General features: G+C 35.4%; 1 protein-coding gene across 50 annotated transcripts in view; it reads left to right on the top strand.

Annotated features, from left to right (window-relative positions):
- Positions 1–15981, top strand: part of ADGRL3 (adhesion G protein-coupled receptor L3) — an 857692-nt gene that overhangs the window by 695861 nt on the left and 145850 nt on the right. For 42 of the 50 annotated variants that reach the window (XM_074039933.1, XM_074039928.1, XM_065545138.2 and 39 more), the window contains one exon: positions 2011–2049. The exons of the other annotated variants lie outside the window; for them this stretch is intronic. In XM_074039933.1, the coding sequence (XP_073896034.1) occupies positions 2011–2049 (39 nt within the window). The remainder of the gene's footprint in view (positions 1–2010; positions 2050–15981) is intronic. 50 annotated transcript variants of the gene reach the window in all.

The following is a 15981-nucleotide window of genomic DNA, read 5'->3' as shown; positions in this document are numbered from 1 at the left end:
AAGAACATTCTCGTTTAGAATGAAAATGACTGCAAAGTAGTCTTTTAATATGTTTAGTTCTTCTATGGCTTACTAGGTTAAGAATTTCACTCATCAAAGGGAAATAAATTTTCTAAATAATGATTATTCAACACAGAAAAGCCAGGTATTTTATCTGGCAAACAGTTTTGTTTGTTTGTTTGTTTGTTTGTTTTTTGTTTGTTTTGCAATTTCATCTGCAGAAAACAGGTACAGTTTTATTATTCGATACAAATTATTATTTTTTTCATTCTGAGCATAAAGGAGTTATTTTTGTCACTTATGCCCTTGATAGAATCACAACTAATTGCTTGATGGAATATAATCCACAGCTACCTATATAATCTGGGCATGCTGTGATTTTAATGCGTTGTTGCCCAGACTGGCTGGATGCTATTAATGAATATTGCTGCCAGCTATTGTTATCATAATGTACTGGATGTAGTCATTTCTATTAATGTTACATATCCATAACATGACTTGTTATAGCAGTACTTTGTATCTTTATTTAAAAATGGTGTTGATGTCTGACAATATCAGGTAAAGCTGGCAATTAATGTCACATTCTAACTGGCTACAGCTAATCAGCTTGCCTACTCTGAATATTAAATAACTAAATAATGGGCAAATTTCCATTTGTGAAGCTTTTTAATGCTTTCTTTTGTTACCCATTTGGCTCTTTTCAATTGTTTATATAATGTGGTTTGTCATATGTTAATTTGCATGATGGGGTAAGGAGAAGGGAGGGCAAAGTTTATTTACATGCTTGCTGGCTTGCTCTCATTTCCTGTGGTTCCCACTTTCCCTGAAGCAGTTATAACCCATCAGATTTGAAAAGTCAACTCAGTACAAATTAACTGTGCTCTGTATTGAAATTCTGGAGGGTTAGAGTCCTGCAAACTACGATGCAAGTCAGTGATCCAAATGACAGCCCTGGCAATTTACTTGCACTCATTCCTCACTTAATTCTTTAGAGGAGTAACTGCTCTATGCTCATTGAAGAATACATGAATTAGGGTTGGGAGAGTATAAGCCACACAAAAGGCATCTGGGTAACTGCTTCTTAAAACTGGGTAATTTTCTCCTTCGACAATCAAGGCTACTAAGGAAAAAAAATATATATATAGGAAAGAAGAGGAAAACCCACAAATGAATTTATAAAATTTTAGCTCATTTATTTAAACATGGTGGATAAACTGCTATTAATTATTCATTTTATCACCAGGAAATAATGTTTGGGACATAACATGAGTTGTTGCTAACCTTTTGCCCAGAAAGACATCACTCTCTATGCAAACAAACAAACAGAAATATACTTCTTATCCCACCAAAGTTTCTATCATTTGATTTTTGGCCAAAACTGTCAAAAGAAATTCTTCAAGAAATAAAAGCAGCGATTAATCAGGAGAATAATCACATTCTTTTAATCAGTAGTAGTTATCTCTAGTATGTGCCCATTAGAATCAAAGAGTCATAATGAATGGGCATTTCTTTTTTCCTGATAAACAGAAGTTGTTGTATATATGAAGAACATATGATTTGTGGTGCACATTAACCATTTATATTATCTGTAAACCACAAATAATCTTTGAAAAATGGGTTCCAAACTTTTGACGTAATTTCCTTAACTTCATGTCTTTGTCACCCATAAATTCATAACTAACCTAATGTGAAATGAATCATTGCAGATGAATGAAGTATATTGATTTTTACTAATTTCTACTAAATGTATTCAAAGATTTCTTGCTATCATTAACAACTTCATACCATACAGTTTTCACTTAGGTTGTTCTGAAAGGATGTTGGCTACTATTTTTCAAGCCATTGCTTGCTTACATTTTGCTGCTGCTTAGCTTTCATTTTCTTCTGAAAAGCAGTGAATGACAAAATAAGGTGTTTTGTGTAGATGTGTTCTTTTATTTTTCTTGTTTTCTTCTGTCACTAACTTGTTTTTTCTATTCTGTGTTTAATCTGCTGTCTTAATGGATTCAGCTTCAGAAAAGAGAGCGCTCTTGCAGAGCCTATGTCCAGGTACTTTCTGCGTTTTTATAAATGTGTTAAGTTGTTGAATGTCTGTGTTTTGATGGCATGCATGGACACCTGATAGAAAAACGATAATGTACCTTACTGAAATAAAGGAATTTCATGGGGGGCAGAAGGGTGGGAACAGAAAAACATAAAAGCGTTGGCAGGGCCAATGCTCTGTCAAACAAGAGGAACACAGACTAAGAAGGAGGTGCAACTTGAGGTGTGAACTTTTTCATCATCACTAAGAGGTGAGTTGGGTATAATCTATAAAATCCCTATCTATAAAATCCCTATTTATTTTTCATAGCGGTGGTATGAAAACATTTCATTTTTTCATTGGGTCAGCCCATATTTGAGTAGCAAGTCGTTCAGAAATGAAACTAAATCAGTCTTACAAAACAACAAGTAATCCAGGATACTTGGAATATCATGCTTCTGTTCCTCAGTAAAGCTGTTTATTGGCTCAAGGCATGATTGTGACTATCTTACTCTCTTACTTATTGCGAAAACTGTAATCCCAATGTAAATGTGCTGTGTTTCTGTCTGACACGCTCTAATTTGTAAGCATGTTGTAATTTATAAGCAATAAACCATACCTATCTTTATGGATTTTGTATGACAGAGAACAACCTCAGAAGCAAGCTCTCTAGTTTTTGTTTTGTTTTGTTTTATAAGAAATTAAGGAAAGAAACAAAGAAGGCAGGAGGAACAATGAAAATGTTTGGCTGTAAACTTTATTCTACATGTATACATTTCACAGCATTTTAAAAAAGAAAGTCCATCTGCATTTATAAAGAGATACCCTCAAGAACCAAATTAATGGGTATGAGATTAATTTGGTTCTTGAGGGTATCTCTTTATAAATGGCAGTTTAAAAACAAAACTTTATCAGTTAATTTGAAGGTGAACATAATATCAGGGTGTTTACTTCTTTAAACCAAAATTCTTAAGTTAGGTTGATATAAATAGTAAAAATTGATTTGTTTATTTATGCCTTTCCAGTGATCTGAATATTCACACCTGCTATCCTTCTGGGTAGTATAGAATTGAGAATTGGATTTATAATGAGAAAGTGACTTAATGAGCATAAAATCATAGCAAAAGGAACTGGATAGGCTTGGGACAAACTTAGATTGTGAAAAGCACAATACAGTAGATTTTTTAATGAATGGAAATACCTCTGTGTGCCAGCTATAATCATTTGCTTAATTCTGGCTGGCAAATTCTTTTTCTTGCAGCTATGCCATTTGTAAATTCTATACATGACTATCTTCATATCCTCAACAATTATAAGTGAACAAAGCGAATATAATACAGTCCTTGTCTAGAATTTTACTATCTAGGAGAAAACATTGATTAATAAATGTTAGTACTCTAACACTTCAGAGGAATGAAAATGCAGTTGAGTAGACTCAACTTTCTTTAGATATACTCTCGTTCTGGAAATGTATACTGATCACTTTGATTGGATTTGGTGTCTTCTAAGTCTCCTGAGCAACACAAGAACACATTACAAATGTTCCCTATAAGTCGGCTAAATTTGTAGTTGGCTAAAGGTGTCTATTATGATTATGTGTGGTTTCTGTAGGGAAGGAAGTATTTCTTTCCTGATCTATAGCTAGGTTCATGACTCAGGCCCCTATAACAAAAGACAGGTTAACAAGAGAAAAACAAAAATTTATTTTGTGTAAGTTTTATGTGAGATAGCAGCATTTGGTTATGACCCCAAGAAACAGAAAAACTTGTATTTTTTTATGTGTAGGTTTGATAAAGAGGAGACAGTCGTGGGAAAGTGCAACTGGACAAAGGGGGAATTATCTAATGGTAGTACATTGGGGGGAACTTAGCAAGGCATTTGTTCAGATTGTTCTGGGCATCTCTGTGTCTTGGGATCCTTCCTTCGAGGTATAGGGAGATGTGAATTAGGTTGATGTAAACGCTAAAAATTAATTTGTTCATTTATGCCTTTCCAATGATCTGAATATTCACATTCCACTATCCTTCTGGGTAGTATAGAATTGAGAATTGGACATTCTTTAAGGAGAATATTATGACTTGATTCAGGGGAAAGTTAGAAAATTCTTGCTCAGTTGTTTGATTTGCATCAGGAGAAAAAGGCAGGGTGAAGATGAGAATTACCTTCCTGCTTTTGCTGTTTTCTCAAATGCCAACGTGCCATATTTTGGAGTCACATGTTCTGAGTCTCATCATTCTTACTACTTTAATCTCAGCATTGTTTTGCAGAATGAGCAATTAGAAACTTAAAAACCAGATTGAAAAAAAATATTATTTTATTCTTGCGCTTTTCATTCTGAATGTGAAGTGAAGCTATTAGAATAAGGCTAATAAGGACATTTTGTGAAAATACTATTTAAAAGGAAAAAGAAAATTTCAGCATTGAACAGAGATTAGGAAGATAAACTTTTAATTTGTGTTTTATTTTATAAAATAATGAATCTTTGTGTATAAGAAACTGTTCAGGTTTATTTTTCTAAGGTTTTGGGGAAAATTGCTTGCGAGGTCTATATAGGTGTGTTTATATACATATACACATATATATATGTATATATAAATATATATCTATATATGACCTATACTCTTAGTGAGTGCAGTAGGTAGAGAAATAAAAATATCCTTTATCATCAAAAGCTGAAGATCATTTTTGAGCTGAGCAGTGTTAGGATTGTTTTTGATTGCAATCTATGCTATCCTTTAATGGGGCCTTTGGGATAATTAGTCTTTTGGTATTTAAACCTATGAAATGCATGGTCATTCAAACATGAATCTCTGGTGCAAAATTAATAGCAGTTTATTCAATGGTTGATTTCCTGGGTTATAACTGACTATGAATAAATGTTTCAGCTACTGAGTAAACATTATAACACCAAACACAAACAGAATATTGGTGTATCAGAAATGCTCTGCTCTCTAATACATTACACCACCTCTGTTCCTCTTAATGTAAATCATTATTCCATGAAATTCCAGAGTGAATAATCCTTTAAACTTTAGTCTATTTACATTTTAAAGACTTGTTTTATGTTTCTTATTGTTTCTATGTTCAGAGTACATTCAGAGCTATCTATGAAATAGGTGTGAAATATGTTTGAAGTGCTTTATGCATTAAATTTGAAATAAGATTATTTCTAAGTCATCATAAATTTTTTAAAAATATATGGCCTTTTCATAGGCATAAGCAATGAATCTTTTAGGGTTGATTTTGGCTGTCTAACTCCATTTAGCTTTCAATTACTTAGAAGTTCAGTGTCTATTTTATGAATTATCCAGAGTTATATTTTGTATCTTCTTACTTTTAACCTTTTGTTTATCTCACACACAAATGAAAGCACAGTGAAATTTTAACTATCACTTGTCAACTATGATAACTGACCTGTAGTTGTACAATTAAAAGTGGCTGGTGTGATATTTTAAATAATATGTGAATCTTAAAAGCCATTATGTTTGCATCCCAAGAGTTTTAACCAAAAAAAAAAAAAAAAAAAAAAATGAGTTTAATATGCATATTTTAATTGTAATTATAATCTTAGATTACACTAAAATTCTTGTTGGGTATCACAAGATATAAATTGATATGTGTCATAGTAAAACATATTACTTCCATTTCTTAGACACAATGACATGGCCCTACAGAGCCCCGGGTACTCAAGAAGCTAAGGCAGAAGGATTTTTTGAGCCTAGGAGTTCGAATGTAGCCTGGGGAACTTAGTGAGACCCATGTCTCTTAAAAAAACAAGAAAAGACAGAGAGTTTTCAGTTTTATATTAGAGAAAACAAGTAAGACTTGTGTTACACATGCATATTAAACAGTTACCGTGATTTAATATTAACAGAAGAGGCCTTATAGATGAAGATGAGATAGTGTACTAGCCCAGGGTCACACAAATAGCACTGATGGTACTACTGCTTCTCTCCTGACATGTGTCCTGTGCTGCTTCAACACCATGATTAAGAATAACAATGATTTGTTATTAAAAATAAATTAATTTCCTGGAATCCTAACACTTTGGAAGGCCAAGGCGGGCAGATCACTTGAGACCAGGAGTTTGAGACCAGCCTGGCCAACGTGGTGAAACCTTGTCTTTACTAAAAATACAAAAATTAGCTGGGCATGGTGGTGCATGCCTGTAATCTCAGCTACTCGGGAGGCTGAGGTAGGAGAATTGCTTGAACCAGGGAGGTGGAGGTTGCAGTGAGCTGAGATCGTGCCACTGCACTCCAGCTTGGGCGACAGAGTGAGACTCCATCTCCAAAAAAATAAAAATAAATAAAAATAAATTTATTTATTAAGCATTAATTATGTGCCATTATTGTACAGAGCAATTAGAATACATTCTTATTTAATATTCACAACCACCATATGATATAATTATTGTGATTTTTAACTTACAAATGAAAAATTGGAGGCCCAGGGAGGGTTACATGACTTTCACAAGATCGCACAATAATAATTGAGGGTGCCCTAAATTCAAAGCTAAGTCTTTCTAATTCAGACGCTTGTGCTCCTAATCTCTGAGATACTGTTATTAGCAGGACTGATCTCATCTTTTGGTGATAGGGGGCAAGATATATCATTAGGTTTATGTTTATTGATTTTTTGCACTGTATTCCAAGCATGGAATGCAGTAAAACATTTTTTTTTAATCTCTTTTTTGAGACAGAGGTAAAATGGCTATGTGGTAATTTTGTGCTGCCATCTTAAGGTCATATCCAAATATAATTTGCTTTGAGGTCCTTTTATTTTCAGAGGAAACTCTGATGAAAAAGTTTTCATCTTAAGAGAATAAAAAACCAGCAGAAAGATACAGTAACTATGTTAAAGGGGAACTGTCCAACTGTTTTCCAGAGACAGTACCATTTTCCACCAGCAATATATGAGGATTCCAGGCTGGGCGCACTGGCTCACGCCTGTAATCCCAGCACTTTGGGAAGCCGAGGCGGGCGGATCACTTGAGGTCAAGAGTTGGAGATCAGCCTGGGCAATATGGTCAAACTCTGTCTCTACTGAAAATACAAAATTAGCTGGGCTTGGTGACACATGCCTGTAATCCCAGCTACTTGGGAAGCTGAGGCAGGAGAATCGCTTGAACCTGGGAAGCAGAGGATGCGGTGAGCCGAGATCATGCCATTGCACTCCAGCCTGGGCCGCAAGAGTAAATCTCCGTCTCACCAAAAAAAAAAAAAAAAAAGAGGATTCCAGTTGCCCCACAACCTCACTAACACTTGTTATTTTCTGTCTTTCTTACTATTGCCATGCTAGTATTTGTGAATTGAGGAAGTTCTTGACTGTAGTCATGAGATTGGGGGCAGAGGAAAGTTTAAAAATATAATTTATGAACCAGTACAAATCATGTGGTTTCAGAGAGAGGTCCATGGTTTTCGTGAGAATATGGGAGTAGAGTATGACCTCCAAGAGCTTAAGAACAACTGCCTTTATGTTTTCTAAATGTGACCAGAACTTAGGTTTGCATTTTTTTCCTTATCTTTCAACCTCAAATTGTCATTTTTAAAATAGTAATAGTTGTTAGCATTGTTCTCCTCTTTAGCAGGAACTATTAAGAATTACTGGTGTTTATTTTTTACTACTTTTAAGACAGGACATTTTCCTCATGATTAAAAATATTTTCATTTTTATCAATAGTTTCTTTTGCCCACCAAATCTCAGAGGCAGTGTGTACTTGCTAGAGAGTCTGCAGTTGACCATGCTTAATGGAAAATATAAGTTCATCTAGGTATTGATGTGATTCCTTTGAGTCATTGTGTAGACTCTGTTGTGGTCACTTGCATAGCTCGGTTGAGAACTGATCAGAAAAAAAAAAAAAAGTTAGGCAGGTGTAAATTTAAAAACAAAAATCACACACCTGGTTTTTCTTCTTCTTCTTTTGTTTTTGAAAGGCAGGTAGTCTATATGATTTTTTTCATGCTTAAAGAGTATTATTATAGTATACTAAAGTATGCAATATATATACTATATAGGTATATAGGACATAGAGAGCTTATTACTGTAATATATTTTATATATATAGTATGATATAATACTATATCCTAGTAATGGAAAACCATCACATAGTGAACAACAAAAATATTTAAGAATTACTAGTTAAGCACATGTGCCCAGTATAATCTTACCAGCTCTGTGAGTACAGCAGTACACATAATAGGCAAAAATCCCTGCACTCTCTTCTAAGGTGAAAATCCTAGTGAAAGAATATGAACAATACACTGAATATGTAAAATATATGGTATGCCAGATGATGATAAATGCTATAGAGTAAAATAAAGCAAGAAAGCATGAAATGAATTACCGAGGTGATATTTGAGCAAAACTCGAAAGGAGATAAAGGAGTCAACTATGCTGATACGCAGGAGGGAGCATTTGAGCAGAGAGAACAGAAAGTTCCTGAAGCGGAAGTATTCTTGTTGGTAATGAAGGAGGCTAGTGCGACTGGAACAGAGTGAAAAAGAAGAGGATCACAGGGTGTGAGCTTGTGGTACCACAAGGCTTAGATTCTGATAGATGATTGTAAGGCCTTCAGCTTTTATTCAGAAAAGCCTAGTAAACAAACCACTGCAGGTTTCTGAGGAGAGGATAATTATCTGATGTGTGTTACAAGTAGAGAGTAGCCAATAGCAAGAAAAGTAAGGGCCAAAGCTGGGTGACCATTTGGGTAATGACAGCCACTTGGATTAGTATATTAGTGCGCATACTGAGGTAATTATTCGGATTCAGAATTTTTTAAAAAAATGAAATAAGATTCGCTAAGAGAGTGTGTGGAGTTTTCAGAGAAAAAGAGGAGTTGAAATGACAGAATGTTTTTTGCCTGAGCAATTGGAAGGATGAAGTCGCCGTTAATTGTTGAGATGGTCTATCTGCAGCCAATTTGGGAGGGTCAGGAAGAGAACTCCACTATGGCTCATGTTAAGTTTGAGATTCTTATTAGACATGCAATATCGATGTTAAATATGTCATTAAATATACAATCATGGTGTTCATTTGTGAGATTAGCCTAGAAATAATTATTTGGTAGTGTTATGCTTAGAGTGGCATTTGAAATCAGTGTTCTAGATGAATCCATCAAGGGGATGAGTATAAAGAGAGAAAAGAAAAGAATCTAGGACTGAGCCCCAGGACTCTGTAACATGAAAAGGTTGGGGAAATGAAGAGAAGTCAGCAATAGAGACTAAAAAACAGCCTTAAGGAATGAGGAGCACCAGGAGAGTATGGTATCCTGGAGTCAACTGAAGTTATTGCAGAGAGGATGAAATGATGTGAAGTGCTGCTGAATCTGCTCAGAAATGCTGATACAGCTTTTCAAAGATAAAAGTAATGTCAACTTTTGATAATTAAAAAAATTCCAAAGCCCACATGTCTACATTATTACATGCAATATCTAAACATTTTTGCCCATTCTTTTCAATTTTTTTGTATTATAAATGCACACTTTCTGTGAACCAAAGTTGCTACTTGCGCCTTTGACAAAGTGCAAATTGAATTATGCCAGTTTTACTTGTGTGCCTTTGGTGCATAAGACAAGAAGGATTCTAAGCTCCATTTATACTGCTAGGAAGAAATTAATGAGTATTTTCAAGTTCCTTGTTTGGTCACTTAATTGGCTGTGTGACAAAGAGCTCTGTGGTGCATGTCAAACAACTTTCAGAGTCCTCTAATGATTTGTGCTTTGCTTGACTTGTGATACTATTCTGTGTGGCCTGTCAGGCTGGATATCCTTGTTAAAGTGGCTAGAATAAATTGGCTAGCAGTGTGCATACAATGTAGTATATTAACTGCAGCAACAGGGAGTACTTTTAGCAGCTCTTTCAAGAGATTTAGATGTTTGCCCATAAGCATCAAAGCCAACCCAAACTTTCATTTAATATAATTAAAAGGACATCTGAAAGTAGTTTGAATCACAGCAGGTTCTTGTGGTTTGGTAACCCTTTGTTAAAACCCTGTGAACTTAATATATTTCACAGCTTGATAAATCTGCACTTGATTTATGTCAGTAAGAAAGAAAATATAAATCTGCACCCTGCATGTTTCTGGTGCCCTAAACCTATTGTTAAAAGACATTGAGATCAAAGAAAGTGACTTCTATCTACAAAACCAGAGTACTGTAGTTTTTTTCAGATAAAGAATGGTTATAAGAATTCCTTTCTATAAATTGTAGACATTAAACGCTACTACATACAAAGCAATCATTGAATCAAAAGAGTAAAATCATAAGTAATGTAAGCAGAGTAATCACACAGGTATTATTGAAAAATGTGAACAGGTCAAGTTGTAAATCTAATGATTTAAAAACTTCCAAAGGACAGTGACAGATGTTGATGATGGAGATTCTGCACTGACGTGGAAAGAACATCATTCTGGGAATCTCTCACAATTCCCCTGGCGAATGTGTCAGGTTAGATAGAAATGGCTGCTTTAGAAAGCCATTTCTGCCTCCTTCGTTTTGTACATTTCCTGTAAATAAACAAATGTTCCAGCTGCTGTTTGTATATGCATGGTTTGTGAATGCTTCAGGAAGTAATTCTAATGAGGGTGTGAAAAAAGTGTCTTTCTGTTTTTAAATAAAATGTTGTCATCTAAAACAAAAATGTTTTCTCTCTTCTTTGCACCAACTTGTGTTCTCTTCTCTTATTTAATTTTCTGATCAAAGTCTGGGCCATTATGTAATTGTAAAACTGTTTACTTAAAGTCCATTCTATGCATCAGTGCTTTCTGAACATAAGTTTACCTTCAGAAAAGTTTTAAATACATAGAAAATAAATAGATATTATTTCTATGCAAATGCAAGAGAATACATATCAATTTACTTTTCCATTTATTTAATAGTTTGATGGTTACATAGCTAACCAGAAGGCAAAGGATATTAAAAACAGCATTACATGTCCGGCACAGTGGCTTACGCCTGTAATCCCAGCACTTTAGGAGGCCGAGGCAGGTGGATCACCTGAGATCAGGAGTTCGAGACCAACATGAACAACATGGAGAAACCCCTTTCTACTAAAAATACAAAATTAGCCGGGCATGGTGGCACATGCCTGTAATCCCAGCTACTCGGGAGACTGAGACAGGAGAATTGCTTGAACCCGAGAGGCGGAGTTTGCGGTGAGCCAAGATCGTGCCATTGCACACCAGCTTGGGCAACAGAGCAAGACTCCATCTCAAAAAAAAAAAACCAAAAAAAAAAAAAAAAAACAACATTACAGATTTAAGATCCTACTTTCTGAAACTATCATTAACTTTTTTGGTACAGATCAGAAAAGAAATGGAAATTTTGAAGTCCAATTTGCAGTAAAGTAGTTGTCTGAGGGTGTGGAACCAAACAAATGATTTTTTAGGACTGCTCCCAGAGTTACAATTTTTATGTATTCCTTTGTTTAATATATGAATCTTGGACAGCTGGTAGTAACGGAAAGTTAGCTATGGTAGCTTAAACAAACCAGGGCTTTATTCTTGCATATGAAAAATGCAGACGAGGCAGTCCAAGATTAGCTTGGAAACTGCATGAAATCATCAGGGACCAAGGCTGCATCTGGTTTTTTGCTCCATCATCTTTAGCACATGCGTTTCCATCCCCCAAGATGACAAGATGGCTACTTAAGTTCCAATCATCACGTCATGCCAATCTTCCAAAAGGAAGAAGGAAAAGGATAAGTACCGGAAGGATTTGTCCCTTTTAGTACTTTCCAGGAGTCTCTCCAAACTATTTGTTATTATATTATGTCGGCCACCCTATTTGCATGGTTAAATACTTCATTAATAGGTGCAGCTTTGCAGCTGGGCATAGTGTCCAATGATTCTGTGTCTAACACAAGAGGGATATTGGGCAACTAGCAGCTTCAGATGCAACGAAAATGCTTTTTCTTTTTCTTATTTAATAACAGTGAAATCTTACTCAGTTTTAATGTAATAACCTACCATAGATTTTTGACAATACAAAGGTAACTTTTGAACCCTAGATATAGATAACAATGTTCTTCTACTTGTTCTGTTAGTCATAGTTTGAGATTAATCATTTTGTCTTAAAAACAAAACAAAACAAAACAAAACTTTTAAAAGCTATTTGAAACTTCTCAGATTGCATTTTTCTACCTTTTAAGTAACTTTTTGAATAGCTAATATAGACACATGGTATAAAATTCTAAAGGTAGAAAATAATTATTTCTCCCTCCCTCTGGAACCTCTGCATTACTAACTCCAGGGCACGCCACTGACATTGTTGTCTATTTCAGTGGTGCCCTCTTGCGGTTGCCTAGTTCAACCCGGCCTCTTTTCTCTTCACGGTCTTTCAGCAGTCCTTTTCCAAAGCATGATCACTGTTAGCTTTTTTTTTTCTTTCTTTCTTTCTTTCTTTCTTTTTTTTTTTTTTTTTTTTTTTTTTTTTTTTTTTTTTTTTTTTTTTGAGACGGATTCTTGCTGTCACTAGGCTGGAGTAAAGTGGCGCGATTTCAGCTCACTGCAACCTCCGCCTCCCGGATTCAAGTGATTCTCCTGCCTCAGCCTCCCAAGTAGCTGGGATTACAGGTGTGAGCCACCCTGCCCGGCCTGTTAGCTTTTTAAATATCTTACCAGAGGAGACTATTTTTACTCACATCTATATTTTTATGCTGTTTCTTTATAAATCTTGTCATACAATCACAAAACAGTGTTGTTCTCCTTGTCGAGAGAAAAGACTTTGGGGTAACTTGTGGCCGACCCACACAATGGGGTAGCATTCCGCCCTGGAAAAGAGTAAATGTGTAGACAGGATCACAAGCTAGATTAGGGTAGTGTTTGTATCAACAGAACAACTTACCTCTTCATCAGTAGGAAATCGGTTGAATAAACTACTAAATAAAGGAATACTTCCTAGCCTCAGAAACAGTGAGGTAGAACTTGTGTTGACTTAGAAAGATAGGTGTGATATATTTTCAAGTAAAAATAAACAAGCAAGCCAAAAACGACAGATAACAACCTTATTGTACGGACTGAGTTTGCTCTCATAAATACATAAATATTTACAGGTCGAGAGAGATCCACAATGAACTGTCAAAAGTGATTTTTTGTGTGTGGAGTTTTACGGTGTTCTATAAATGGAATTTCAGCTTTTACCATATATACTTCTGTAATTTAAAACTGTTTGTAAATATGTCTTTTTAAAACTAATAGATACTATTTTTTGAAACGGTTTTAGATTTGTATCTAGAAAATCTAAAAAATTGATCAAGTCTGATAGAAAGTTCCCATTGACATGAACAACTTCCTCTATTGTTAACATCTTACACTAGTATGGTATATTTATAATAATTAATCAACCAATGTTAATATATTATCATTAACTGAAGTCCACAGTTTATTCAGATTTTTAAATTTATTATCTATGTCCTTTTTCTGTTTTAGGATCCTATCCAGGATATCATATTACATTTAATTGGCTCTGCTAGGCTGTGGCAGTTTTTCAGACTTTCCAACAAGTATCTCCTTTTCAAAGTCTGAAAAATACCTTTTTTATTAAAAAACAGTAAACATATATACTTTAAGAAAAGCATAGATTTATTCCTTCATTCAATCAGGCAACATTTGTTGAGCTCATTCAGACACTATTTCAGGTGCAGGGATTCGGGGGTGAAGACAGACAGAGTTTCTGTCTCTTAGGGCTCACACCCTAGTTCAGCCAGCTGGAGTTATGGAGAAAAATAGCCAGTAAATCAGTCAATCAATCAAAGTAATAAAATAAGATTGCAGAAATGCTATTCAAAGAATTAAAGCAGTCATACGAGTAAATATGACCTTATGATTACTTAATTTCATGCAGATCAGGGAAGACTTTCTAAGGAAGTGATAGGCAATTCAGCAATGTGACTACCTGGAGAAGAGCAATCCAAGATCAAAGGTCACCCAAGGCCGAGATGGTCAAGTGACAAGTGGTTGGAGAGTTCAGGGAATAGAAAAAAGACAAATGTGCCTGAAGCAATGGGTTGAGGGAGAAGGCTATGGAAAAAAGTCAAGCATCTGAGTGCTATTAAAAACCTTTGACCAGGGTCATGACGTATTTTTTGCAAAATGACTTTGGCTGCAAACTTTGTTTTCCTCTGATATTGATTCTTATAACTTCAGCCATTATCCTTGTGTAGATGATTTTCAAAAAAAAAAAAAATTTAAACAACTGCTTTACACATTGTCAAATTCCTCTGTTAATCCATTCCACCTACTGTCTGAGTAATGTTTTAAAAATGCAAATTTGATCATGACTTGACCCTATTCAGCTTGTCCCTTACTCTTTTTTATCCTTATAGAAAAAAAAATCCTTTTCTGAACTACAGTGCTTGAATATCAGACTCCTGTTGCTAATTTCTCACCCCTTTAACTGGCTCCTCCTCAGATCCTACACTGCCAGAGGATTTAAATACTTTCAGTTCGTGTCTTTGTACCTTTATAGTCACAGCCCCTTCTGCTTGGATTAATTCTAGATTTGCTTTCCTTTCTCCTTCTCTTTATTCCAGTAACTTTGATTTACCTATCAACACTCACTTCATATGTCAATCACTCTAAGGAAGCATTCTTTGTCCCACTTAGTCTGAATGAATGACCTCTTATGCGAACTTACAACACTCAGTTTTCCTCTATTACAATTTCCTCAATTATCAAGCTGTATTTTAATGTCTCTTCATTCTCTCTATCAATAAGCTGCTTGGGAAGGAACAGTGCCACTTTTATTTCTACATCTTCAGGACCTTTTAAATTGTATTTAGCACATATTAAGTGGTCTCCAAATATTTACTGTTTAATTCAAGCTCCAGGCTCAAATTTCTGATTGCCTACTAGTATGTCCACTGCAGCAGAAATTCTGACAACACTTTTCAACATTTGCTGTTGCCAGTCCCTCTCCTCGCATTCTCCCTTAAATTCACCTCCTCAGGCTTGTGCCCCCACTACACCACTGAAACTGCCCTTGTTGACCTTGTTGAGGTCATTAATGACTTCTAAATGCTGCTAGACCAACAGTCGGTAGTCAATCCATACCTTACTTGATTAATTAGAAACATCTAGCACAGCTGATCACCCCCTCTTCCTTGATATATTATCTTTAGGACAACTCACTTTATTTTTCTCCTACCTAATTGACACTTATTTCCAGTCTCCTTTGCTGGTTCCTCCTCTTCTCCTCAAACCCTTAAGCTTGGAGTGCCCCCTAGCACAACAGTTAGTCCTCTTGTCTAAGCTTTGTACATTCACACCCTTGGTGATCTCATTGATTTACATACCACCTATACGTCTATCACCTACAAATATTATCCATGGCACAGACCATTCTCCTGATCTCCAGAATTAATTTTCCAGCCAATTTCTCAATAGCTTCACTTTGTTGTGTAATAAATACCTCAAACTTTCCATATCTATAACTGAATTCCCAATCTTCATTTGCAAACCATTCTTCAGCATCTCAGTTGAAGTGGTTGAGCCCCTCCTCCCACCTCTACTGTTTTCCTTCACTTTACTCCAGACGCTTGCCATTTTAAGGTTTTGGACCATGCAAACCTTCAAAAGTTCCATTTGAAGACTTTTATTCTGGCTGTTCTCTCTGATTGGAATGCTTCTCTTCCAGATGCCTGCATGGCTAACTCTCTTAATTCCTTTGTCGTTTTTGAATTGTTACCTTTTCAGTGATGCCCGTCTGTACCATCATATTTGAAAGCCAACCTCTATCCCAACACCATCCCTGATTCTAGATCCCCCTATCCTGTCTATTTTCTTTTATTTCACACTGTACATTGCATCTTCTAACAGTATATGGTTTATTATTTGCTTCCCTTGCCAGAATGTTCAGTTCTAAGATTATTTTTTCTCTGCCTTGTTAAGATGTATCTCAAGGGTCTAGAACAGTGTTGGCATGTGTTAAGGGCTCAAGAAATATTAATTAAATGAATAGA

Source organism: Macaca fascicularis, chromosome 5, assembly GCF_037993035.2.
Source record: "Macaca fascicularis isolate 582-1 chromosome 5, T2T-MFA8v1.1".
NCBI lineage: Eukaryota > Metazoa > Chordata > Mammalia > Primates > Cercopithecidae > Macaca > Macaca fascicularis.
The sequence above is the reverse complement of the archived record's forward strand: the minus strand, read 5'-3'. Positions and strand labels throughout refer to the sequence as shown.